Source organism: Ciconia boyciana, chromosome 5, assembly GCF_034638445.1.
Source record: "Ciconia boyciana chromosome 5, ASM3463844v1, whole genome shotgun sequence".
In the NCBI taxonomy this organism is placed as follows: Eukaryota; Metazoa; Chordata; class Aves; order Ciconiiformes; family Ciconiidae; genus Ciconia; species Ciconia boyciana.
In genome coordinates this window covers 62,730,175-62,757,638 of record NC_132938.1, presented here as the reverse complement: position 1 = coordinate 62,757,638, position 27,464 = coordinate 62,730,175, and the positions used below count along the sequence as shown (strand labels likewise).

At 43.4% G+C, this 27,464-nt stretch overlaps 1 protein-coding gene across 1 annotated transcript in view; it reads left to right on the top strand.

Moving 5' to 3' along the window:
• Positions 1-27,464, top strand: part of ADGRL3 (adhesion G protein-coupled receptor L3) — a 516,059-nt gene that overhangs the window by 464,120 nt on the left and 24,475 nt on the right. The window contains exons 18-21 of the mRNA XM_072862688.1: positions 4,654-4,720; positions 6,094-6,185; positions 23,637-23,805; positions 26,659-26,784. Coding sequence (XP_072718789.1) covers positions 4,654-4,720; positions 6,094-6,185; positions 23,637-23,805; positions 26,659-26,784 — 454 coding nt within the window. The remainder of the gene's footprint in view (positions 1-4,653; positions 4,721-6,093; positions 6,186-23,636; positions 23,806-26,658; positions 26,785-27,464) is intronic.

Genomic DNA, 27,464 nt, shown 5'->3' with positions numbered 1-27,464 from the left:
TGTTCCTCTCTCTGGTTCTTTGCTTATCACTTGGTGCTTGTGATTTTCTGAAGCAACCCATGTCCTAGTATTCATACTAGTGTTTTGGAGTAACTGCCCAGTAAAGATACTCTCTTACACTTAATTATTCCAAGGATTGGAATTGATCCTTTTCCTTTTATTTTTTTGTTTAAGAGTAGTTCAAACCACTCATATTAGGAGATTAATTTGCTTTTATAACCAAGCAGCAGCATAGTGATTCCATTAAAAGATCATCCCATTCAGGCCAACAGGGACTATTCATGTGAGCGAGCTGAGCTGTGTTTGGCCGTTTCCCCCAAATAAATCAGAAATGTTGCATCTCACCTTGTTCTGATTGTAATTTCTAAAGTAAAGGTGAAAAGCAGGAAGCCCCACTGCAGACAGTGTGGTCCCCCAAAATTGCCAAAGCGATTCTGGCAATGCTCACGTGAACTTCCGGGCTAGTTCACATTTCTTGCGGGCTAGGTTTTCAGCTGCTGGGTCTTAAATGGCCACATCTCAAGGTTTGCTGTGAAAAAGAAGACACTGGGGTTGCAGTTTTAAAAAGTTACATCATTTGCCTTGTCCTGTGTGTTAACCAAATCCATCCATCTCCTGGCCGGATCTGATGTCAAGCATTGTCGTGGGCAATGCTGTGAAATGCAGAGGGAAAATAGCATTTGCAGTTGTTAGTGTTTGAAAATAACTTGTGTCTAAAATTCAGTAAAAGCTGGATTAAGACTTTAGCAGCCTCCCTTTAAGAGGACTCACTTAAGTAGCAGGCCATCCAAAATCAACAGCAAGAAGCTATTCCATATTCCCATACTGTCCTGGGTTTCGTATCAATGCCTCTTGCAAATCTCAGAGGAAAACGGCTATGCTTTGCATGGTTCAATATATTTTAGAAAACGTACTTGTAGGTATATTCATCCACTGGTGATCAAATTCATCGTGACAGGAATCTCTCTATTGTGTGTGTGTGTGTGTCCCCTTTTGGTATGCTATAAAGCAGGATATATATGGCAAGCAATCCAGCTGTCAGAAAGCAAAATAAAAGCCCAGTGTATGTACACAGCCTCCAAGTCCATCAGCCAGCCGCCGACATTTTATGCATGTTAACGTTGCTCGGAAAATAGCTTCTAACAATACGGTCTGTCTTGGGTGGCTCCACTGAACTTGTTTTATTTTCAGTGTTCGTGACGGGTATTTGGAGGAGGAAGCATGAGCAATGTGGACACTGGACTGCGTTAAGCAGAACCTATATTGCACCCTTGAAAGGCATGTCTTGTGCATACATATCCCATTACCGCACCCAGACAAGGAGGCTGTATAGCCATGTGAAACAAACCTGCTGAGCTCCCATGAACAACATGATATGTTTAGGGCTCTTCAAATTTTATGGTCCAATGGCAGCTAATGATTGTTTATTGGTTATATTTAATGCACACCAGGGATAGTTTAGTATTTGATTTCTCTTCATGCAGAAAATAGAGTAAACTCTTTGTAGTCTTTATTACTTGGGAAAAGCTTTAGGTGAATATAGTGACTTGTCACTGTGGAAAAGGAGGAAATTAAAAAGTAAAGGAAAGCAATGCCACAGAGCTTATTACAAGCACTGAATACGCTGGTGTGACTCTTGGAAGAAGCAATGGGGTTTTGAGCAGCATTCCCTGCATCTGCAGACTTTCAGATAATCCAGTCCGCCTTGTACTGAGCCCTGAAGCAGCTTGTTTGCTTAATGGCAGCAGAGTCTAAACTTGTAATGTGGCAGGTCCGTGTTCACGGTGCAGCTGTGCATGGGGGGTCAGAAGTAACTCGGCAGCCCAAGATTAGCAACTTCGGGAAGTGAGTCGCCTGATTGCTTCCTTGTTTTGAGGAGCTCATTTATGCAGCTCATTGTGCGTGTGGGTTTTTGTCTTTTAAGGGAAGAAAAGCTCAGTGTGGTATTTGTCTGATTAGCAATTTACAGCTCCTCAACGCAATTGGCCGGATGCCTGTGTTTTGATGTTTTGGTCTTAATTTGCATTTTTAATGAGGTATGACTTAAATGGGTTCAGAGTTGCATCTCTTCCTGGTGACCACAAAAAACCCCAGCTTTTTAAAGTCCCTCTGCAGATTAGAGGCAGTCCTGCAGCTTTCCATTTAGTCGCCCAAGACTGAGTGTCATACATGGGTTCATAGAAAGGTGATTTTTCTATTCAAACAAATAAAAAATGACATCACGTTCTTTAAAGCATGCAGAGAGGTGAAAAAAGCCTTCTCTGGTTTTCACAAGCTGTACTCTTGCTTAGATGAAGCTGTCTTTTGTTGGAAGGAGACCCTTTTGCTCCATGCTTGTCTCCCTTATCCCGAGGGCAGGACCTGGATCCTCAGCTGTTTCCCATCCACAGAATCTATCTCTTGGCACTGAATTGTGCTCCACAACTGATTTTTTAGGGGAACGGGGTGGAAAATTTCATCCATTTGGCTGACTGGAAAGAAAACAAATTGCTTTGCGCTTCTTTGCTCAGCCCGGCACGGCTTTTCCCTCGTGCTGTATTTCAGCTTTGACCGATTTTCCCTATGTCCCAATCTATATGCATTCAAAAACAGCTGCATCAGATGTGACCATATGGCTGGCCATCATGCTTTAAGGAGTAAAGAAAGTATTTATGTCTTTCCTCTTCCCTGGGCTTTCCAAAAGCCAAGTCGCTCGTTGTGCTGAAGGAAGACCAAGTTGCTTGGCAATTAAAATACACTGTGCTCCTGACTACTGTGTAGCAGGGGCTAGGGGATGTTTTGAATGTTAAACTGGAAAAAAAGTTCAAAACGTTTTAATTAAAAAAAAAAACCAAAACCCCTCTGAGTCTTCTCCCACACACCAGCACTCTTATTATCAGTAGAAAAAAATTGTGGGCCTGCGTATTCCCTGATTTATATGTGGCAGCTGAGGCATAAGCACTAGTTACACTTTTTTTCCAATGGGATGGGGTAGCTATAAAGTCTGAAATGCCATATAATGTGCGAGCTGCTGCTATGCGGATGTCTTTTTTCAGGGATGGGGGGAGGACTTTTTACAGGGACTTTATTATCCTTGAAACCTCTTCCTCTATCAAATCTAGTTGCAATTGGGCAACATTTCAGATGTTATTATGGGTGATACACAGATGTCATGATCGCATAAACCTTTTCCTATAGGAAATCAGACTCAAATGGTTTCTAGTCACTCATGTTGTTCCATTACCAGCTGCATCTACATCACCTTGAACTTCAGCAGCCGCAGAGGAAACAAGATTTCCCCACAATCGCTCTGAAAGCCTCTGTTTGCCTCTTGCATTAAGATTTTGATGCTGTCACATGAAGATTTTGGATGAACACCTGCAGAGGCAGTTAAGGAGCGATGGTCATGGAAGTGATGGTATTTTAATTTGTGACAAACAGCAGTATGACCATATATACATATCGATACACCTTCAACACTGAGGAGACCTGAAATTTATATGGTCAGGGAGGGAAGTGAGAATCTTTATCTACATCTTTGAATTTATTCATATCTTGGCTTCTCCCAGTCGTAGAAGTTCAGGGCATGTTTTATTTTCTTAGCAGGCAGCTTCTGCTCATCTCTTCCGTGGGGCTGCTGGCACAGAGCTTTCTGCCTGTTGCAAAGTCCATTGGAAGGGAAAAAACATTCAGCACATGCACTAGAGCTGTCATTTGTGAGAACTGCTATCTCTTCCACCATGATAAATTCATATATACAGTTCCTGTCACTTGCCTAATTATGAAATTCCATTGGATATTTAGTATAAGAGTGGTTTTATGCTTTCTTAGTCCCCTGTGTATAAACGGAGCTGTAATTTGCAGCATTGCAAACACGACAAGATATTATTATTTTAAACATCATGTGAAACTTTCTTGGAATTTATATTCGTCTGTCTTGTTACCAGTCACTTCCATTTTATCTTCCCGTCGCCTGGAATGAACTAGGAATGGAAATGTAATTTCCCAGGGGCCTTAAAAAATGTGGGGAGTATTAAATGCGGTTGAAATTAAGCGATTAATAATTTAGTTTTAGGCCATGAATCAACTTCATGTGATAGCACAGACCATATGCAACCCTCGAAACATTAGTGGAAACAAAACACTCCGAAGGTTCAGGGAAATAAAACACTCTAAAGGGGAAGTTGCTGAACCTAATTAAACCTCAGCCTTCTGTTATCCAAATCGAGCTTCCTATTTGCACCAAATTTGCTCTGATCTGCTTGCTGGAGAAATGTCATCTCGCTTGACAGTTGACAGACAGCTTGCGTTGCATGAGAGCCGGATAGAAGAGGAGCTTAAAGTGAAGAAGCAGCTCCATGGGTGCTCATCGGACCCCTTCCTTAAAAAACCCCACAGTTTTAAGTTTTTTTCTGACAGATGCAGAAAGCCTTAGCAACTAGGCCTTGTGCCATTTTCTCCCTGCTTCCTCCAGAGGTAATTATCTTACTCCATCAATAGCGCTGTCAGAAATTGGGCACATAATTCAGCATTTAAATGAACAAGCAATGTAATATTTCCTGTCTCCCACCGGCGTGTTTTGCAGCTCACATTCTTCTCTGTCACTCGCTCACTCTTGATGTATGTCCTGGGTGCAGTCCTTGAATGCCTTCTCTCCCCTGTGTTTCATTGCAGATGTTGGCTCCGACTTGACACCTACTTCATTTGGAGCTTTATAGGACCGGCGACCTTGATAATTATGGTAAGAACTCCTAATTAACTACTCCATCTCTCAGGTCAAGAAATAAAACTTTTGCTGTCCCTTTACTCTTTATCTTTAATTTACACAGATTAATTTCAGAAGCGCATGTTCTTCTTTGACCCCACCTGGCACAAGCAATTAGACCCTCATTACGAGCGGCTCTTGGCATTGCAAAATACTTGATCAAAACAGGCCAGGGAGCTTCGGAGCGGGCGTTTGCAGAGTTTGGTTTCTACCATTGGACATTTAGAAATGCCAAACTCTATTTCATGACCATCACTGCCCCCACTTTTGAATTCCAGAGCAAAGCTTTGCATCGATCATGCAAAAAGGGGAAGTCTGGGGTGGGGGGAATGAAATAAAGTCCAGACTGGAAGAGAGGTTTGATGGGGGTTTTTCCTTCCCGGCAGAAGTTGAAGCTTGTTTGACTTCATGGTTAACACATTGCCAGCATATCAGCTAACACTGCAACAAGGTAGAGAACCCAACTTTAGAGGCAGCTGGAGTTTTCTTATACTTTAATCACTACAATATGGCTTAAATAAACCATCCTTTGTTTTGAATAGACTGCAGTTTGGCTAACACAGCAAACCAGGCACTCTGACTTCAATGCAGACATTGTCCCTGCTTCTCCTGCTTCTCCTGCAACTGGGGGCCATTTCAGCAGCCTTCCACATCAGGGAGCCGTGCCACCAGCTACAACTGTTGGGTTTTTTTCCCCTTAAGCAATTCATTCATAAAAAGATATCTTCCCTTTTTGATTATGTCTCAAACTCTGGCCTGGGCTTTTGGGGGAATACCTTTCCAGGAATTGGCAGCCTTGTTAACACTGAGGCATTGAAACACTATTGCATCTTTTACAGAACAAATCAAACTCTTTTTCCTTTTTATTTTTCAACTTTGCATTGTGCTAAGCATCTTCAGCAGTCATGATTTCCCTGCCCATCTCCCCTGTTACACCATATTTAAAAGGTATATTCACAGAAAAATATGCTATTTTGCTTCACTACAATGGGGCCGACTAAGCAAGATGCTTGGAATGACTTTTCACGACTCTATACCTCAGACACAGAAGAGCAGTTACAGCAAATATTTTTAATTTTCCATAACGTCATTTGAAGCACTACAATTCATGTTGGAACCAGCCCCCTATCAGTAACATATGCAGTGCCACAGCTTTGGTAATGCTGTGGCATCACCAGTCCTGCAGTCTGCAGGCCAGCTCACCTTATAAAATGCTTGGCAATTTTCTTTGCTTTAGTCTCTACAAAACTGCAGCAACTCATCTGTTACAGAGAAGAAGCTGACTTTCTCCTCATCATGTTGTGCTGTGTCATGTAACCCTTTTTTGTTTTCCTTCCCCCCCATTGCAGCTTAATGTCATCTTCCTTGGGATCGCTCTCTATAAAATGTTTCATCATACTGCCATACTGAAACCCGAATCTGGATGTCTTGACAATATCAAGTAAGTGGTTGGGCTTTTTTCTTTCTCTCTGCCTGTTTCTGTCTTTTGTTGTTTATGGCCCTGTTCCTCTCCAAGGAGTGTACAGGGGAACCAACTCTGCCGGCAGCAGTGATAACCAGAGGCAATGTGTTGGGTTATGGCACTGCAGAGTGGTTTCTAACAGGTCTCAACAAGTGGCTGATGATAAAGCACTGTCCTTATTGGGATTTGGCTGCCAGTGGTGGCATTTTCCAGCCAATTTTGCATGAAGGAAGTAAAGTTGCATTTGCTGTCCTTGAAGCAGGTAACCTCCTAGTCCCTCTACATAAAAGGAAATCGTGCCCAATAGTTACTGGCTAATTATTGCAGTCTCTACAGGGAAGGTGTTGAAATTGTTGATCATTACTACTTCTCTGTGCTCTGAGGGTGGCAGCCTTACTTCTTTTCTGTTTGTTTTGGTCCCTGACAGATTTAGTGACCCAAATTCTCCCCAGAACCTGATTAGTTTCAGCAAAGTTACCGGGGCTTTACCTGGGCGTGCCCACATCAGAGGATGTGCTTGCCAGCCAAGGCATGTTTTGCCCTTGCACTCGGTTAACATCTGAGCCTGGGCATCTTACTGTCTAGAAAGCTGCTTCATTATACTGAGAGAATATTAGTCTCCATCAGTGCCTGTTTATTCATGTACCTCTGGCTTTAATTACTCGCTTCAAAAATACAGGTGGGATTTCAGGTGCAGCGTGTGATAAGATGGGGAGACTGCTAATTAATAAAACCATCTAATGAACTTCAGGAGGAGGAAATTGTTGGGAGTCAGCGCTTTACTGCCTGCCCAGGAAAGGAGAGCATTGTGCAACACGGCTGGAAGTTGGTTGTCCCCTCTCTTCCGTGCTGGGAGTGGGAGAAGAGGTGCGAGGGGAGCTTGTTAGGAGATGACTGAATTGCACAGTTGCGAGGCAGTTCTCAGCAAGATTATTGTTCTTACTGCAGAGCTGCCCTCGCAGATGCAGCTTTAATTTCAACTAGGTCAGTACCCCCTTAAAACTTCCGCAGCAGGCAAGGCTTGCAGTGCTGCTGGCGTGCCAGAACCTGGCATGGTCCTTTGGGTGAAGTTTTAGTTGCTTAGGTGCAGCTTCTTCTTCGAGGGTTGGGAGGAAAGGGGACCAGAGCCTGTACAAATACAGGAGACCCCAGTGACCTCAGGGACCCGCAGAGCACTCGTTCGCCGTGTGTGTCCCTGTCCAGGTTGCAGGCAGGCTGCTCTGCAGTGTGCCTTTCTCCTGCCATCAGTCAGCTACAAGATGAAACTGGAGGAGCAGTCCCTCCTGGATGTCCAGGACTGATCCCAGCGTGATAGTCTTTCATTCCGTCTTGGATGAGGCGTTAAAGGAGTGGTACATTTAATAACACTTATTAATATGACTACTCGTCATGCATTAGTGCTATGGGATTGCTCACTGAGAACAGTCTTTCTAAGGTTACCCACACAAAATCTGTCTAGAAGGCCTTGCAGTATGACATTTAAATTGAAAACTGGGGGAAAAAAACCCCAACAAAGCCCTTACAATTAAGGCAGAAATAATAATTGCCTACTGAATAATCTTGCTTGTGCTAATCTCTAGTATCTTTGTTTAAAATGCCAGGAATTTATACAACCAGTTACATCAATTATAATGTCATTGTAAAATATTTTGTATGTTCTTTGACAGATTAGTGTCTATTCCTGATTTGACTTCATTAAAACATTTTGTAAACACAAACAATTAAAATACTTTAAAGTATGTTGCTGATACCCCTCCAAACATGTTGCTTCATTACAAATGATTTTTTTAATGCTTGAAAAAATAAGAGAAATGTAATATAAACTCGGGAAGACCCCAAGCTCACCATGGGAAGTTTATCAAAACAAGAATTTCAGAAAAGACTTGATTATAATTTCTGAATACCTAAGCAGGACAAAGTTAATTCTCTAAATCCAAGGCATGTGTTGTCTCAATATTGGATATGCTTGAGTTAGGAGAAGGTGCAGATTTTTAACAGAGAAGGGAATTCACCTTTGAGGGAGCTTTCCTAGGGATGTGAGGGGCTTGCAATCTCTGGAAAACTTTTAGGTAAGATCATAGTCATCTTCTAGGTAAAATCGTAGTCTTCTAGGTAAGATCATAGTCTTCTTCCAAAGTCATTGGCTCTAACTCAGTTGCAAAATATGGATGTGGTACAGCAGCTCTGGAATAAAAAGCCACAGACCACATTATTTCACAGGTAACCAGGAAGATCCTTTCTGAGCTTACCTCCATGGGTCTATATGGTTGGTGAAAAGACACCCAGATCTGTTCCTCAAGATGCGCGCTGCCTTTGCTGGCTCTCAGCATGGTCCCAGAGTCTTGCATCTTGTCTTACAGGCTTATATTTAAAAAAACAAACCAAACCAAGGGCCTGGGTTGGAGGGCCCCTTGCTGCCTTCTGCATGTGACAGCTTTACGGCACACGGGGAGCTGAATGGGAGTTTGTTCTCCCAGTTCATTTTCTAGTGCTGCTCTGTGTTACGCTGTGGTGAAGCTCTCGCAACATAAATCCTGAGCCTGTTCAGCAACAGCAAAATACCTGATTCCCTATGGCAACATAAAAATAAAAACCATAAAATATTTTAATAGGCTGTTAATAAGCGCCCCTGCAATCTGGTGCTTGCCTATGTCACTTTAAAGGTTAGAAATACATTATAAAGTATAGAAAATAGAGGGCCAAATAACTCCACTTAAATTAATGAACTTGATAAGGGATCAGGTGTCACCTGGGATACCTTTAATTACTGCACCAACAGAAAAGCCATTCAAAGGGCAGTGCCTGAACCAGATGCTGTGTGGCTGAAAGATTTGTAGGCACTGTGCAAAGTTGTAAAAATAAACTTCCCTAAACTTCAGGAACAGTCCCTGTATTATTGTGCCAGCATGGGAGAATCTGACATTCCCTCAGTGGAGCACTGGTTACCTAGGGGTTACCCAGCCAGAGATTTGATGAGTACAGAGCTGTTTTTTTTTTACCCACGTCAACTTTTCCAGCATAGCCCAGCACTTTCAAGAGGGAAGTAGGGTAACCACATATGTGGCTCCTTCCCCCTGTGCTGAGAGCATCCTCCCTGTGTGGCTGGGTCCTACTGAGCTGATTCAGTGGGTTGCACCCACTGAGACAGTTAGGTTCATGCTCTAGTCCTGCTTTTGAGGCATGTAGCCAGGAGAAGATGTGAGCTCATGTACATGGGATACGTTGTTTGGAGCTGCAAGAGTTTCTGTGCCTGCTACTGATGCCAGGAGGGCAGACTAGCTCCCATTTCACAACAGTTGCCATCACCAAGAGTAGCATGCTTTTACCTAGGACCTTTTGAAAAAGTTCAATTTGACTTCTTACTTCAATACATTTAAACAGAAATTTTAAGGGTTCACCCAGGGTGGGGATCTCTTCTGCCTTTTAAAGATCTGTTTAGTATGAAGCGACACAGGCAAGGACGCCAAAATGGCTGCCTCTTGGGTGGTGCGTGTAGCTTCTGCCCATGCCTCCCCAAACACGGGGTGGGAGGGGATTTTCCTTCCCAGCCTTTTCCAATGGCTGTTTCTGGGCGCTCGAGGTCCACTGTGGCCATTGCTCTTTCATCTCTTCGCAGCTTGTCGGCAAACATAAGTGAGAAGAGACGGGCAGTGAGGAGCATCATTTAGTCTTTGGTAGCTCTGCCCACATCACTTATATCTCACTCGTGGCCCATCTGAGAGCATAAGCAGGATGCAAAGGGTGCACGAAATTGCTCGTGAGCACAAACTGATTCACTGTCAACAAACGTCCCTGGGAAGGTGTTGTTTCGGAGGATTGATTCCCCCAGCCCCTACGAGCTTGCAGGGAAGACAGATCTTTCAAGCCAGGGACTACTCAGTCTTTTTGGATGGCAAAAGCCTGCTGTGCTGCTTGCATCTATAGCCTGTGAGGTGGAGACTATAGGCATATCAGTGTGGTATTGATGCACTCTTGCTAGCAGATGGCTCCTCGCGAGGACGTGTTACCAGCTGGAATACTTTAGAGCAGCTGTGAGGCTGTTTTACCGGAGGTTGCTGCCGTGTGGAGTGATTTCTGGAGACAAGCAGCTCGAAGTCTCTCCTTCGCGCTTTTCCATTGTGCCATGTAGATGTTAGATGTGTGAAATGTCTCAGACTGTCATAGACAGGAGTACACTGAATCTTTTTTATATTCACATTCTTGTAGGAAGCCTTATGTGACAAAGGAAAATATGTCTATATGTGAATAATCTAGCACGGTTCTTCAGTTTTTCCATCCATCAACTCCTTTCTGTGTGGTCAGGCATGTACTGTGACTGCTTATGGTCCTCACACATCAGGTTTTCATCTGACCCATGCCAGATGCTGCAGCACAACAAACCATCCACGTGTTTCCAGATTCTTAACTCCCATTCTCTGTGCAAAACGGAGGGTTTCAGATGAACCCCTCCTGAAATGCCTTTGCACTGTGTGGCAGTGCAGTGCTTGTTCCGCAGCCATTTAAATACTGCTCATTCAATTCATCGCGGCATTAGTAAAGGGAAAAAAAGAGGGGCTACACTGATGGTAATCCAGATGTGCTCTTCACCATATCTACTGAAATCTGAAGTCCTGTCTTTCCTATATGCTGTTACTGTGCACAATGTGGGGTGCATTAGTTACTGACATGGAAAACTGGTAGAAAATTGGGTAGGGAGAGCTGTTATTTTGTTAACAAAAGGCAAGTCCTATAAGCAGATTGAAAGGATTCATCAATGGGACCGAGCAGCTGCTGCACCTGAAGTTGCACAGGACATCTCCAAATTGCCGGAGGGGAAAAGGTGAAACCTCCTTTCTCCTAGCAGAGACTAGAAGCCATCCTTTCTTTTCCTTACAGACGTAACCTTTCCTTTGAAGTTCGCGTGGGCACCCGTCCCCTCTCCCCCCGGCACTGCCTGGCTGCGGTTGGGTTTGTTAGCGTTTCCCCCGGCCAGACCAGACTTCCTGACATTCTTCTGTGCTGCAGTATGTGGCAATGAGATTTTATTTTATTTACTTTGGAAGGGCGACACGTCGGCCATAGCTGCCAAGCGCAGTTGCGGACCTGCTAGAAAGAAGGCAGGAGGTGAAGGGCTTTGTGAGCTTGCTTCTCTTTCTGTCCCATTAAGAAAATTATTATTTTATTATTTTATTGTTTTAACCAGGGTATAAGGCACCAAGGCACCATAGGCACCAAGCCTATGGCTTGTGCCATAGGCCACCTGGATGCTCTTTAGAAAGCACAACTCATGGGGACCTCTTCAAAGAGGAGCATGTCAGGCTGTAGTCCTGGGTTTATTGGAAAAGCTCATCCAGTGCAATAGAAACCCACCCGAAAGTCATCCTGGAAATTTAATTTTCTTTCTTTCAGACAGGGAGATCCAGAGTCTTAGCTGGGAGCTCCTTTTGTTGCTAAAGAGTCACTATTAATTAGGGACCTTGAGATAGTTTAATCCTGGCATTAATCACTGTAGTTTTGTTGCAGCTTTCTTCCCTCTTGTGGAAACCTGCTCCGATCCCATCTTCTCCAATAATAGAATAAGCACTATATCAAAAACCTGAAATTCCTTGGAAAAAATGTATTTATTCCCAACACACAGGAGAGAATATTTTTAGGTATTGTGGACAGATTCACAAGAACACACTCTGAAATCCCAGTAATGGGGATGATGCAGAAATGTGTCCTGCATTGCAGTCTTCAGAAATCAATCCCCAGATGACGAAAATGAGCCCCCCCTCAGCTTGCTGGCTGCCATGGGAGCTTCAAATGGTCCAGGACTAAAGGCACACGGCCCTGATTTAATGGATAAATGAAAAAATATACATTCTCCCAAGTTTCTGACTTGAAACAAAACTCACACCATACTCCTTTATTTTTATTTTTTTTTCCATGGGAGTCTCTTGCTCACAGGCTTACAGAAATAAATCTGAGAATGTGCAACCTAAAAGCCAAAAGTCGGAGCCAAATGCAAAGACTCAGCGTTGATTATTGCTATATAAAACCTCTCAAGCCCAGTCCAGGCTCTTTTAGGGAGCCCAGCCCAGGCTGGGGGAGGCAAGAGGCGAGGACCATCAGGCACAAAACTGAGAAGCCCCTTTTGAAAATGCCTCCTTTACAAACTGTTTCCATATCCCACTCTCCCCATATGTTGTATGGGTGTAAGTGATTATCTGCTCATTTTCTTGCTTCAACATATGTATTTTATTTAAAGAGACATGACTAATCCCAGCCCCCAGATTAGCTTGTTGTTTCAGTCCTGCGGGTTTTCTTAAGTCATAAAAAAATCCTCAGAGTTAGTTAGAAAATTGAAAACAAAGGTTAAATAGAACTTCCAAAAATCATCTGTGGAAATGTTTAAATTAAATCCTTGATTTAACACAGCGGTATTGTGCTGGCAGGAACAGAGGTTTACCAGTCTAGTTTTATTTACTCAGCTGATTGAAATGCAGAAAAAGTAAACATCCTGGGTTTGGTGCAGTGAGGAACAAGTTAGACTTTTGAAAATGCAAGATTTCTTCTCCTTCGGTAGGTAGAGCTTACATTACTGATGCAGAACGATAATTTGTAGCAAGGTATCCTTTTACTAAAGGAAGATTAATTTGTGCTTTATTCTAGCTATTTTAGAAACAAGTGAAAGCAGGGAGACAATAAGGATTATTTAATCTTTTTCTATTGAGATTTAAACTCATCTATCGGTTTCCAGATCTTTTTTGTTTAATCGTAAGACGCTACAACTTGGAAATAGTTTGTAATGTCAAAGGGTCTGGAATTGAATATTGCATTAGCTTCACCCAGGGGACTTGACTTGCAGAACAGCACTTTAATCCTTCATTCCTTCTGGGTTTGCGGTTGCTTGGGAGTACACAGCGAGGACATGGTACAACGAAGGGGTCCAGCTTTTGGGAGCGTGCCCAGCGCAGCGTCTGTGTTCAGAAGGCCCAGTCCTGTATCTTCAGCATTCTTGGTTCCCAGCAAAGTAAGGGCTGAGGGTCTGTGGCAAGGTGCAGACTCCTTCTTTGGAGCAGGAAGTGGGGAGAGGAGGTTACATGCACCCATGCAGCTTTGAGGAGGCACGTGCATTGGCGTGAGTGGTGGAAAGGAAGAAGTACAAAGGGCTTGAAACACAAGCTAGTGAATGCAAACACTTACAGGAGCCACAGTGAACCTCTGTTAAACATGACCCAGAATCCTGACTGACCATTACCTATAACTTACAGTGTTAAATGAAATAGCAGTGCCTGTAAAGAATGAGCTTTCTGTTAAGATTTTCATACAGTCCTACTAACAAAATAGGAAGACTAACTGAGCAGGCTGTTCAAGAATAGGGTGTTGAAAATCTGTCCTTCCCAGACAGTGCTATATGTAGCATTTTTGGACTCCTCTGACTCCTGGGCACAGCAGGCTCAGAGCACAGCAGCTCCAGGGATGCCTTTTGGAGAGAGATCATCCCTGGATTCCCGTTCCAGGAAAGTATGATCTGATCCTAGGGAACAAAAAGAACCCTCAAGCCAGTGTTTGGGTCTGGATAAACTGGGATGAGAAATGAAGTGTGTGTTTTAATGGTGCTTGGAACGTGCAGGCAGCATGTTCTCTGTGACCAGAAAACTTGACAGGAGTGTTTTGCAAGTATGACCAAATGATCTGAGTACTTCTGAAAATGAGGAATAACTTTCTCTCTCCCTTGGAAAAACTCCCCCTGTGCAAAGTTTAGATGTTAGCCATGGAGTACTGAGCTGGGCATTAGAAGCTGCCTGCCTCACTTTCCTTGTACAGGAGCTCAGGCTATGATCTTTGTGTCTCATACGGCCTTGAGAGAGAGTACCGTGCCTTCACAAGCCCGACGGTCAGCTTAGCATCTCCCTGGATCCTGTGTAAGAAAGCACCACGCTTCCTAGTCCGCTGGGTAGCTCAGTGCGGCTCCTATATAGCCTTCATCTGCATCTCTGCATGAGCAAACTTTGAACAGGCAGCCTAAAGCAAACCCAGAAAAGTCACTTGGAGTTGGCACAAAATGAAGTATTCACAAGCTTCCTACCAAGACAAGATACGGCACATTTATATTTTGCCAGAGTGCAGAGTTTGTGAGCACCTCAGAGGCAGAAACCCTGCTGATTGCTGAAAAAACATCTGAGATTGCAATTCTGTCTGGGTGCCTTTTTTGCCCAGTAATGTTGATGGCAGCATCCCATTTTGTTTGTTGCAATCTGCTGCTGTGTGAGTTTTTCACAGAAGGCTTTGGTTAATATCTGACTCTTTTGGCTTTGGGTTTTGCTTGTTTACCTATAGGTTTTGTGATGGCTGCGTTAATGTTGAACGTTGATTGTAAAGCACTAATCTTCCCCCTGACAGGTGTCGTCCTTTCCAAATTTAAAAAAAAAAAAAAAAAAATCAATCAGCGGTTATTGATTTGAGAGAGTGTCCTGGAAGCTATTAAATACCTAAGGTCTTTCTGTGAACCCATAAATCATGATTATTGTTTTAAAAGGCCATACATTTTAAGTATTTTGTCAGCAAGCCCTGCTGGTGCTATTTGGATAATACAAATGTGTCTAAAGGCTTTGCTGAATCTGTATCATGTGGAAACAATCAGATATGTGGTTACACATCAGTGTGGTTTGAATAATCATGCCATGCCTTTGCAAAGTTAGAAGGAAGGAAATAAACAGGGTAAGCAATTCTGAGGGTAATTAATTACTTACAGAAAATGAGATGAGCTTAACAGAATTGTTCTTTCCAATTGCAATAATTAAGAACAAGTCTCATAAAGCAGGCCATGACTTCCCTGGATGAGTTGAGGGGGAAAGGGATGATGCTTTGCCTTTGGCAGAAAAAAATCAGGTATAAGTTGCCCCAAATCCTGGGCTTGGGCATCACGTAGGGCCAAGGAAGGTTTGGCCTCATTTTGTCTCGATAAAATTTTCAGAGCTACCAGTGGAAGTCAGAAGTGGCTGTCAATCTATATACAATTTCCCTTATGCCAGGGGTAGGACCCCAACCTTTACAGATCTCCAAGGCATGTAAAGCCAGGGGTTTCTTCTGCAAATGAAGCTGAGACAGGCCCACTGACACCCGAGATGGTTACAGAGGTCTGCAGGGGACTGGCCACCTCCTGTCAAAGACAGTGCAGGAGACAGAAGATGAGACTTGGAAATGATGGCTTGGAAAAGCTGTATGATTAACACCAGCAGACTAAGGAAGACGATCAGGAAGACATTTGGCTTCATGCCATCAAGGTGGTAACTTTGTCACGAAACGTGAAGGCAAAATCCTTTAAGCACTCTTTTATGGCTTGCAATTGATTTTTCTCACCATGAAGATGCTCCTTCACTAATTAGCAATGAACCCATTTGCTTTATGAGGGGAGTGCTGGACTTTCCAACTCCTTCCTGTAGATTTTCAGCAGTTCGATATATCAATCTTTTCTAATCCTTGAAATTTAAAAAAAAGGGAAAAGAAAACAAACATCCCTACTGCCTCATATTGGCAGGCAGTGGGGAGACACAATAGCACGCTTTATTTTGTGTCTGTCTTGTGCTTGCCTGCAGGAAACATCTGTCTCTCTGCTTTATTTGCGCCATATTAAAATGAATTCCACGGGTCTTTCCAAATGCTTTTGAGGGGGCACATCGTCCATCTATTTTTATTTGGGTTTCATCACCCGTAACAGTTACTAAAGGTCCTGTGTACTCACTTTGTCATTTTTGCTCACTACCCAAACTGTTATTTTGAGGCCCAAGCACTGAGTCCATGAGCTTACTGAGCCTTTTCCTGCTATCAGAGAGATGGGAAAATACTTTCAATTGTCAAAAGAGCGATAAATTCGAGTTAGGTAAAGTTAAACCGTAAAGGGTTGAATAAAATGATAACACCTGAAGTTGATTAGTTATGTAGGGTTTCATTAAAGGCCCAGTTTTACTCTAAACGTGGCTCAAAAGCTACACTTTGTTAAATATAAAAAAAAAGAGAAACTATGTAAGATGTAAGAAGACCAGACAAAATGTAAGAAGACCAGACATTATTATTTTAAAATAAGAGCTGAATAGCTGCTTTTTGATAACAGGCTTTCTCTGTTCAGCAGCATTTTAGGACCAATCTGTGTGTGAAGGTAAATTCTTGCCTTACTTTTCCTGCTGAAAAAAAAATGAAGACTTTAGCAATCCACGATATTGGTAATCTACATACATGGAAGTGGTTTGCACCATATAATATAAGTTGCAGATTGTCTGTGCCTCTGTATTGGGCTGTCAGTGTATATTCTGGGAATTCGGTTGCCTTGTGTCAAAAAGGTACATGTTGGGGTTTTAAAAAGGATAGGAAGCGTGAAAGGGGTTTCTGAGCTTAGGATGCGTTGGTTTTGAAATTCCTTAAGCATCTAAACAAGGATATAAGTAGCTAATTTTAGCAACTTCTTAAAAAAGTATTGGTCTGGAAATGTCACAGGAATATAGAAGGTAATATGAACAGTCCTTTCTCATCATTGAAGGAGAAAGTACTCTGGGAAATTGAAAGACATCTAGCTTAAATAAGATTTTGAAAGAGTTTTACATGATGTGTAATTAACCTTAAGAAGTATTTGCCCCAAGGTAAAGTCAGGGCTTTTTTAAGATTAGAAAATGAATTAGGTATTTATATAGATTGGTAGACCATCCACTATCCATCATCTGGGCTGCACAGAAACACAAGAGAGGTGAGGTAAGATTTCGCAGGTTAAAGGAATAACGCAACCACTAAAGATCAGCTTTTTAACTTCAGGTATTTGAAAGTGATGCCCCCCCACCTAAGCCATCATTCAGGTTTCCTCTGCAGTCAGTAGAGAAAGGTATTTCTTCAGGGAATGGTGAAGCCTCACCTACCTTAAATACCTGTTCTTGTAGGGGATAAATTGCTCTTTGGGGGTACCAGTCTCCTGTTAACTATGGAGAGGTCAGAGTCACGTAATTTAAATTCAATGGGCTGTATCCCTTACTGCCAGGAATTGGAAGAATTTATCAAAATCTGGAGAAAGCACTTTAGATCTAGCATCTCAAGCTGTGCTAGGCTAGGTTTTCCAACGATTTCTGCTTCAACTATTATTTGCTTGTACTGCTAGTGAATATAATCTCAGTTTTCCAGTTAGCAGCTCCATTTTCCAAGGCTTTTCCAAGGCTTCCAAGGCTTTTCTCTTGTCTAAGTGATGGTTTTTATGTATTTCAGATACTGACACAGTATTATGGCAGCACTGATAGGTTTCTCAGACTTTACCAGGGGAAAAAAAAACATTCTGGAATAATTTTTGTCAGACATGAATTGTTGCTAACACAAGAATTAAGCTTCTTACAACACTTGAGTTGGTAAAATGAAAAGGAATGATCTCTATTTCATGAGGGATATAAGAGACCAAGTCCTGTGGGCCCTATGTGTAGACATTTGAAGTGTTTGGGAGTTAGGCGTCTTTGAAAATCGCACTTCTTTAGGCACCTGCTTGCTTTGAGCAGTGGTTCCTAGGCACATCTGAGTTGGAAATGGGGTACAAACTGCTCAGGTCTTTTTGACGGTTTTCTCCTGAGCTGCTTTGAAGTGTTAGCCTCAAGCTAAAAGGCAATCTGAGTTTACCAATTTTGCGGTTTTTCTGTACAAAGATGAAACGGATCCTTCAGCTGCCTCAAAGAAAGGCTATTACAGATCACTGAAAACTTTGCAAGGGTCTGGATAGCAGCAACAGAGTAAAAAATTTCCCTAATTCTCTCTTTTTATAAGCTATCGCCAGTGACATTTCAACAGTAAAGTCTTTACCATAAAACCTGAGCGCTTGTGAACACAGTAATAGAAATTCATGCCCTGCTCCTGCCCACGTTGCTGGGCTGGGAGCTCCAGACTGCCTAACGTCTTTGTTTAATTTAATTGCATCGTGGGGGAGCTGCAGGTCCTGTGATGCTAGACATGCCAGGAGCACAATGGGAAGCTGCCACGATGATCTTGCAGGCTGAGTGCATGAGAGGGCAAAGAGAAGCAGAGGGATTTGACCAACGTCATGCTACACAGCTGGGATGGGCTGGAGATCCCTGTTGGTGCAGCTAAGGGGGGAGCCTTTTAATACCAATGGCTTTTCTGTGTTCCTGGTACCTCCCCAGATGCATTGCAGATGCAGAGGTCACACTGTCTCAGCCTATGTTTTGCTAAGCCAAAGGAGCTGAGCTTTCCTTGCTGTGTCTCAGTTCCCTGCATCAAGCCACCTTCTCTGCACTTGCTTCCTCCTTCCTTCCTGATCCTGATAGCTTTGTGGTTTCTCTGTGCGTTATTAGATACTGCCTTTGAGTGCCTTAGGGTACTTGAGTGCCTTAGATGTCCTCATGCGTCTGGTAGATGTGGCACAAGATCTAAGGTGAGCAGCTGTCAGGGTGGCAGCTGATGACCAGGGGGGATCCCTGCAGGGATGGCAGCCAGGGAAGCTGAAGGGGGTGGTTGGATGCTGGAGCGGAGCTGCAGGAAGCTGTCAATGGCTGGGGGAGGATGATGATGGAGGCAGGGAGGGCTACAGCCCAGGGATGCTGTAGGTGCTGCAGCTGAGCTAGCACTGCTTACCTGTCAGTGACGTGGGGATAGCTACCTTGTCCCCCATGGTGTGTCCTCTACTTGTATCTGGCTGCTTAGAGTGGGGTTAGAGCAAATGTTATGAGCGTGGCCAGATCCAGCCCTTTTGATGACTGTTCCCTCCCTTTCCCAAAGACCCCAGGTGACCATGCCAGGAGAAAGCTGGGACTGCCAGCATCGCTGCCTCTTCTGTCACAGCCAAAGACGAGGTTGGGAGAAAGTGGGAATGTTTTGCACAATATATTGTGTGAAACCACCTTCCTCCCATGAGGACTAAATCCTGCTCCTGTGGATACTCAGATGGCCCCTCTCTGGCTTCAGGTGCATGTGAATGGTGCAGAAGTCGTCCCTACCTGGCATTAGCCGCTGTGAGGAGAAAACACAAAGCGTCATCTTGTACATACTTAGTGTCCGTCTCAGTCAGAAGTTACTGCTGAAAATCATTCAGCTTTAATACAGCTGCTTTCTAACTCAGGCTGAAGCGGGTCCCCGCTGAGGGACTTGGAGCTGAGTGGTTTGTTTAGCAGAGGGTATAGCTTGACAGATTGGCAGTATTGACCAAAGGAGGTCTCAGCAGGATGGACTGGCCCCAGCTACATTGGCAGGGGTAATGAGATGAACGTATTGAGCCAGCCTCCATCTCTGGCACCTATGGTGGCCGCTGCAAGGGATCACAGGTTCAAAAGCTCCAGCCATGGGGGAGAGGAGGCCTGGGAGTTGGCCTGCCCTCCCCACATGTTGCACATCACCCACCACGCAGGCAGAGTTAGGCACAGTGCCTGTCCCAGGAGGTCAGGGAGACTCCCCTAGGAAAATGGCTGCAACTAATCTTGTGTCCCCACAGTGGCAGAAGCTCATTTTGAGTGGTCCATCTTGGCTTCTTCTTCACTGCAGCAGGCTGCTTTGCACTCTTGCTTGGCAGAGTCCTTTCTTTGTCCTTCCCTGTGAAATGGGAGTAAATAGGTCAATGCTTTCTGTCACCCAGGGCTTTAGAAGATCCTAATGCCGTTATCTCAAAAAGAAGATCACGCTGCAGTCTGGCTCGTAAGTTGGCAACTTGGGAGTTACACTTATGAAAAAGTAAACAGCAATAAAGAGGTTCCTGTAATACACTACAGCACCGCAGACAGAGTGCTGGAGGCACGGTGAAGTTTTGCCACCTGAACACATGAAAGCCTTCTGTGATGGCTACACTGGAGTTTCAAAACTTGTCTTCTCCAGAGATACCCATGATTTTTAAAAGAGATTTCAAAGTCAATTGACAGTTGCGTGATTGGAGCCAGGAGGGGTAGCTGCAGCTCACAGCTAATGATGCTCGCTTCTGTGCATGAAGCCAGCATCCTCGGTCATGTTTCAATTCCCTGAGGCAGCGAGCCAGGCTGGCTGGTGTGTACCAGGCGCACCTGACGCTGGTCCACCTTTGGTTTTGGTGATGGCTGGTGGGAGAAGGGAGGGGGACTAGCAGTAAGCTATATTCTCTATGTCGTTATATTTCTAATGTTGGTGTTCTTGTCTTTATGTCTACGCATTCTTTAGCTATGAGGATAACAGACCCTTCATCAAGTAAGAATGACCTGAATGGCTGATAAATTTCATTTATCAGTGTGGTCTCACAAACCAGCTGTCAGATCAATATTGAGAAATCATTAAAGCTTCTGTCATTCACATTTGAGGCAGAAGAGCAAACTGTGCAGGAAAATGGTCAGGCATACAGCTAATGTGCAGAGTAAATGTGCTGCATATGTATTGCCAACCAATTGTCACTGTATTGGCTTTATATTCTTTGATTGGACATTACATGAATTTAGGGTGAACATTCCCAAGTTAATCCTGTGTAATACAGACTTGTTATACCAATAGCAAAGCTCTGGTCCACTGTGCTCTGTCACTGAGAGTGCTTTAAGGTAATATAAATACAGAAGTAAATTTTCAGAAAGGTGCATGGGTGGTAATCCCCATGATTCCCGTTCTAGTTAATGGGAGCAGTGCAAACAAATCTGTGTTCGGTGCATTGGAGCAACTAATTGTCCCTAATTGTAAATCTCGGATTTTCAATTACACCAAAACATCGATGGCTTTGTTTCTTTATTGCTATAAAATTGCACTACAGAAAAGAAAAACTGTGAAAAAGCAACAGCAAGTCTGTACAAAGAACAAAACAAAAACCCCAAGCCACACCAAAAAGAACTGCAAAGAAAGCCAAAAATGCTTAGAAATTACATGCCTTAGGGCATCTATGCTTTTTCTCCTGCAACCAAAAAGTAATGTGCAGTAGCACGAAATAGAAGCAAATCAACTTTGCAGTAAACTTTCAGTTTGTTCTTCTGGTGAAGAGTCCTTTGTGTTCATTCTTGCAGCATCATTCCCATGTTCTCTTTCATCGCTTGGTTCTTTTTTTTGCTGTGGATACGAGATGGACCTATTCAAAGTAATCTCCACACCCTCTTTATCTCCACGTCTTGTTTTCTGAAGCACAACACTAACACATGAAGTTTGCACTGTTGAGAGTCTTCTAACCCACAGATTCCTTTCCATCACTGAAGGGAGCCTATTTCTACTAAATAACTGTTTCACTCCTGCACACCTCTACAGCCAAAGGCTCTTTAATCGGGTTCAAGAACTGGCTGTGCTTCAGAGCAGAATAGTTTTCTCATATCCTGGGAATTGTTTTTAAAAGACTGTGTAAATGCAGGAAGCTTTTAATTGTGGAGGAGAAGAGAAGGGGGAGGAAAAAAAGCGTTTTCCACTTCATTTGTTGTTCTTCTTTTAAGGGAAAAAAATTATTTGTATTTTTTAAATTGGCATGCAATTAAGATGATAATGTGCTCTCACTGATGGTGGAATCTCGGGGAGAAAAATATACCAAGTGGCTAAAGCTGTAAATTTATCTAGTGGCTACCTTTCTGAAGGATTTTGAGAGTGCATTTTCAATTTGCGTCGTGCTAAATATTTATTAGCAGGATTGACTGGAAATGCTTCAAAGGAGCTGTTCTGGTCTGCTAGATACATAATAGTGATTTTTAAAGAACTGCCTTAATAAGCAGTTACCTTAGGGAGCTCTTCTGGTCTTGTGGTTAAATAATACATATTTTATAAACTTCTGTGGAAGACTTAATGCTGTATTCTCATTCTAATACCTAAAGAAAAAAACAACAGAAAACATGAATACAACATTGGTGTTCTTCTGTTTGTGACAAGCCCAGCTAAAAGAAAAAGGATTCAAGGCTACAGCTGCCATGGAGTCTCCATAGTGGAGATTGCCTGCCTGACCTCTGCAGGACTTAGTTTTTCCCCTAAGCTGCTGCTGCTTCATCTTTCTTCCCCTTGCACCATGCTCTACTTAGCAGATGGAAGCCAAAATATGCCCAAGCCCTGGCCAAGTTTCTACAAGGCTGAAGTGGCTTACAAACGTAGGCAGGTCCTTGTCCCTGCAAGCCCTTCTGCAGCACCCCAGACTGCTGGCTGCACCCCAAGGAAGCAGAGGTGCTGGCTGGCTGCAGGCTTGTCTGCTTTGGGGAACTGAAGGGTTAAACAGTGAGGAAGGGGTGCAAAGAATGGGTATCATTGCATTCATTTTTATGATGTTACACCTAATGATACGAGGGGAAGACAGAAGAAAATCAAGGCCTTGAGGGAAAGGGCAAAGGGATGCTCATGGTGCTGCTTGCTACGCACTTCCTTCTGTGCTTCCCAGCTAGAAGTTGACTCCCTCCCCTGTGCAGCAGCAATGCCTTTAAAGCTGTAGGTAATTTAGCATGTGGAAACTAGGGACATGGCTAGGAGCAGGACCTAGGTCCTATCCTGCTTGTCACACTTCATCTCATGTCCTCTTATTGGAAGATCAGTCTCTGAGAAGTTAATTTAGCAGATGACTAAATGTTATTTAGCAGGGTAACATCGAATACTTCTCCTGCCATCCCAGCAGAGCTTCCAGCTTTCCTGAAAGTGCACTGAAAAAAATAACATGCAGCAGCTGTCCCATGTCCCCAGCTCTGGCTGTCCAAGCAGAAAGTCACTGGGAGAAAGTAAGCAGAAACTGCAGGCTACCCATATGTGCTTGAACAACATTTGGGGCCAAGCAGTGGCTGCAGCACTACTCCCGCTTCCCTCCCAGGGTGGAGCAAGTCATAATCTTAGTTTTGCAGCCGATGTGAAGACAGACTGTCCCTCCTTTTCTCCGAGGAGAACTGTGGCAGCAGCTACTGTTTTAGCAAACATGGTGTGTGAGCGCCTATACATGTATATATATTTCCCCTCATCGCAGGGTGGAAGAAGTGTGAAGCAGCATCACAGAAAGCCTCCTTGTGCAGAGCTGATCTGGCAGGTGGTGAGGGCTTGCCCACCTGCTTGTAGTTGTTTATCTGGCTTACAGGCATATGGGAGACTAGCTAAAATGCAGCAATACATGTGTCTTGGTGTTAAGCGTAAAGGAGCTAATCCAGCTGGCCCTCCTGCCCCAGTGAAACCAGTGGACACTAAAAAAGTGACATTCGGAGTTGTTATTTATTTTGGTTGGTTTATTTTCTTTTCCTGCCATTTGCAGAAATAGCATCTACATGTCATTTACATACACACTGCTTTTACATGAAAAAAAAAAGAAAACATTGTGCTTTGATTATGATAAATTTCTATGCTCATAACATTTCCATTTCCGTATATTTCCTCAAGCTTGAAGATTCTTAAACTGCATCCAGCTTGACAACAAAAGTCCCTACGATTCATTTTGATATACTATTTTCTTTTTGCTAAAACCATGGGCAAAGTCTTCCTGCTTGTAGATGTGTGCCTTCTTTTGTAGATGAAAAAACAATCCCTTTCTTTTTTTTTTGTTTCTCCTAACAGGTCCTGGGTTATAGGTGCAATAGCCCTACTCTGCCTATTAGGACTGACCTGGGCATTTGGACTCATGTATATTAATGAAAGCACAGTCATCATGGCGTATCTCTTCACCATATTCAATTCTCTGCAGGGAATGTTTATATTCATTTTCCATTGTGTCCTCCAGAAAAAGGTAAGACAGATGGTTCCCAGCAGCAAAAGAGGTGGTAACGGGGTGTTTTGTTGCCTAACAACCGCAGCATAACATCATCTGTGTACCCTGAATTCGTCTCACACAGATTTATCTCCATGCACCTAATAAGGGTGATGTTTAGACTGGAAACAGGCAAGATGCAGGGGAATGAGGTGATAACAAAGATATTTGGCAGTGACATTTCAGCAGCCAGGGCGCTGGCGACAAGCGCATCGGAGGCAAGGGAAAAGGCAGCTGACAGTTTGCAGGGCTTTACGGTAGCGAACCTGTAAAAGGGCTTTGCCTGCTATCGGCCAGATTCTCCTTTCCCATATGCCAGTGTGAGACAGGAGCAACTCCACGAGCATCCAGAGGGTCCTTGCATGGCTGAGTGCTTGCAGCAAAATGGAGCTTTACATCCTCATTTGCTGTCCCTGCAGGAAATCACCTCTTTCTATAGCAGCATGTATGGGTTGATGGTATGTAACAGGGGCTGCTTCCTCCGCTTTTTTAAGAACTGAACTGAAGGACCTGTGCTCTGCAACAGTTCATTAGCCTTTGTATTGCTTGGTCCTAACATGGGCTTTTGGAAATCTTCCTCAAAGCAAGCAGTAAGTAAGTGCTTCTTGGTGGAACTTGAAGTATGCCCCAATTAACATTTGCAAGATAACAGTGGAGTAACTTAGGTAAACTCTGGGGGAAAAAAAATCAAAATAAAAATCTCGATGTGTATATGTAGATCAAACTTACAGCCTCTGACAATCAGTAATAAATATTTTTAAGAACCATTTTATTCTCCACTGAAGTTCAGTAGTGCAGAGCTCTCCAATTCTGTGCATGTCTACTGATAATTTTTTATGTACAAGTTGGTTTCAAAGGGCAGTTTCTTTATCCAATAGAAACATAGGGAAGAGTTTATACATGGATACATCTGGGTCCCAGTTTCTCAGTGTAACCAGTGGCTTTTGGTGAAATGGCTTATTTGCCTAAGTCAGGCCCATGTTGAGGTCTGTTCTCCATCTGAGAGCCCTGGGCTTGCTCCTGTGTTACCCACATTTTCCTTTACAGAGAAGAGAGATCTGACCTATGAAAACATAAGCAAAATTCATTGTAGCAAGTGAGCTCTGCGAGCGATGCCTCTGGAAGGATCTGCAGAGCTGTGCAAAAATGTCATTCTTGAAACCAAAGGAAGACTTCTGGGATTCAGAGTTTTATCCTTGTCATTTCATCTCAAATTTGTGCATCTTAAAAAGCTTAAAAGCTTTATCTAGATGCAACTGCCCGCCAATGATCTCAAAACTTTCAGCAAGAAAGTTTCCTGGCAAGATGACAATAAGAATGTAGGAATCATCACCATCGCTAATTAAACCTTCAGGTGCCTCTTTGACGAGGAGTTTGTATTTGTGCACCATTCTCACTGGTCCATACTCTCGCCTCCAATGCACCTTGCAAAGGGTCAGTCCCTAACCTGGCATCCCAGCATGGTACTGCAGCCTTCTTGGCTACTGAGGTGCTCACTCGGCATGGAAGAACCATTCTCTTTTCTGTCTCAAGCCAGTCTACACCCTTAAACCATCACTGATGACTGTGGGATCACTCGTGATTTATTGCTGCATAGAAGGAAGGAGAATGCAGCTGGTACCTTGCTGTGGGGTGGATGCATCTCTGACCCAAGAGCTGAGGGAGGAGTTATTTGAGAGGAGAAAAAACAAAAAAAAATTCCTTTCTTTTCCTATCTATCATGGACTAGAAAATCAGCAAAAAGCCGCAGAGAGGCAAGCAGTGGGTGGCTAATTAAAGCAATTGAATTATTTTCTCTCAGCAAAGGATTGATTAGGCACTCGAGCATATTGGGCACTCGTGGTATTGTGTTTGTCTTAAGTGCTTAAGGAAGAGCCTAATGAAAAAGCTGTAATTTGTTATTTAAACAGTTGTTTCACAGAGTTTTGAAATGCTCATAGATAGTCTGGCAAAATTTCACGGCTAACCATGTGCTCCAAGGAACCTCAACTGGTGTTTTGGACATGCATGGGCTTTTTTGCGCTGTTTTTCATCAGTGGCCAACGTGACCTGCTTTTGGCTTTTCAGTACAGTCTGCTCATTTGCAGTCTTGTCCCATCTGGTTTCTGGATATTGCTGCCCATAAAAAATCACACCTGAAGCTAGCCAAAGCTTAGATTCTGCCCTGGCACAAGTCAGCATAGTTCCCCTGAAGCAAAGGAGGTGGCATGGCTTTACTACAGGCAAGGAGTTGGCCTGGTTTGACTGCGATGCCCATTTAAAACGTGACTGGCTTGCACAGTGCTATGAGAAAGCAGGCTCCAACCACCCCTGTGCACTGGGAATATAGTCTCTAGGGCTGGTGGCTCTACAGTTTCCTCGAGTTTCAATTTGACTGCAAGAAATAATTAAAAAAAAAAAATCAATAGCTCTTATATGTTTCTTTTGGAATTTTTCTTCTTAGTCCCCTGCCAGAAGCAATAACTTTTAGTACCTTGATGAGCCAATATGCTAGTTTATATCAAATCTATGAGGATATTAATTTTCAATCATAAATAGTGTATCTGTAGTTTCTCCCATGCTCCTTTGATGTGCCTCAGAGGAAGCTACAACCGATTGGTGTCAACGAGCAGCTTTGCTGCATAAAAGCAGTCCCTTACGCCATCATAAACAGTGAGCTCATATATCAAGAGCGTTCAGCTGCAAGGTGTAATAGGCTGCTTCCCCGCATACTGCAACAGCTATTGTTTTAATGAACCACTGAGGAAAAATCAGGGGCCGTGTTGAGAATTGGAAAGAGGTGGGTTGGAGGAGGAGCTGCCCACTAACCACCATTGTTCTTTCCTTGGCTAGGTACGTAAAGAGTATGGAAAATGCCTGCGCACACATTGCTGTAGTGGGAAAAGTACAGAGAGCTCTATTGGCTCAGGAAAAACTTCGGGGTCACGGACACCTGGAAGATATTCCACAGGCTCACAGGTAACCTGTGCTTCTTGTCTATGTCCCAATGCTTTGCACCACCGCGCTGGTACCCTTCACAGCTATGCTGGGAGGAAAGCTCCTCTCAACACCAACGGAGCTGCCTTAGAGCTCTCCCCAGTGCACCCGCAAAGATTTCCCTCCCTCCTGGACCTGAATTCAACACAGTGGCTTCCCTTGGGATGTGATGGCAATTAGTGCTTCCCCAAGAACCTTCTAAATACTTATGATGAGAATAAGAAGTCCACATTTGCCTTCCAGAAGCAGATGGGTGGTCATCACCTGAGCTGTCCTGCCCACTCTCCATGGGAATCAAGAGCTGGGAACATTTTGTCAGTTATTCTACATCCCAGTACGTCCTTTAATCATGAGTTGAAGGTTGTTTTCACCGCTATTGCCATGAACAGGAATGATGCTATAACAACCAAGTATTTTTCTTGCTAAAAAAAAGAGTACAAGAGTCTTGCAATAGCCTTCACAGTGAAAGGGCTTGCTTTCTGGCATTTGGTGGTTTGATCAATTCCTTTTCTCATTCAATTTGACTTAGTTTATAGACCTCTTAGGAGAATCCATTGGGGTCAGATTATCTTACTAAGTTACTGGATTTGTTATGCTTTGGTCACTTCAAAATTCAGGGTTTGTGTAGTTTGTGCACTTAGCAATTTTGTACATACAGATGC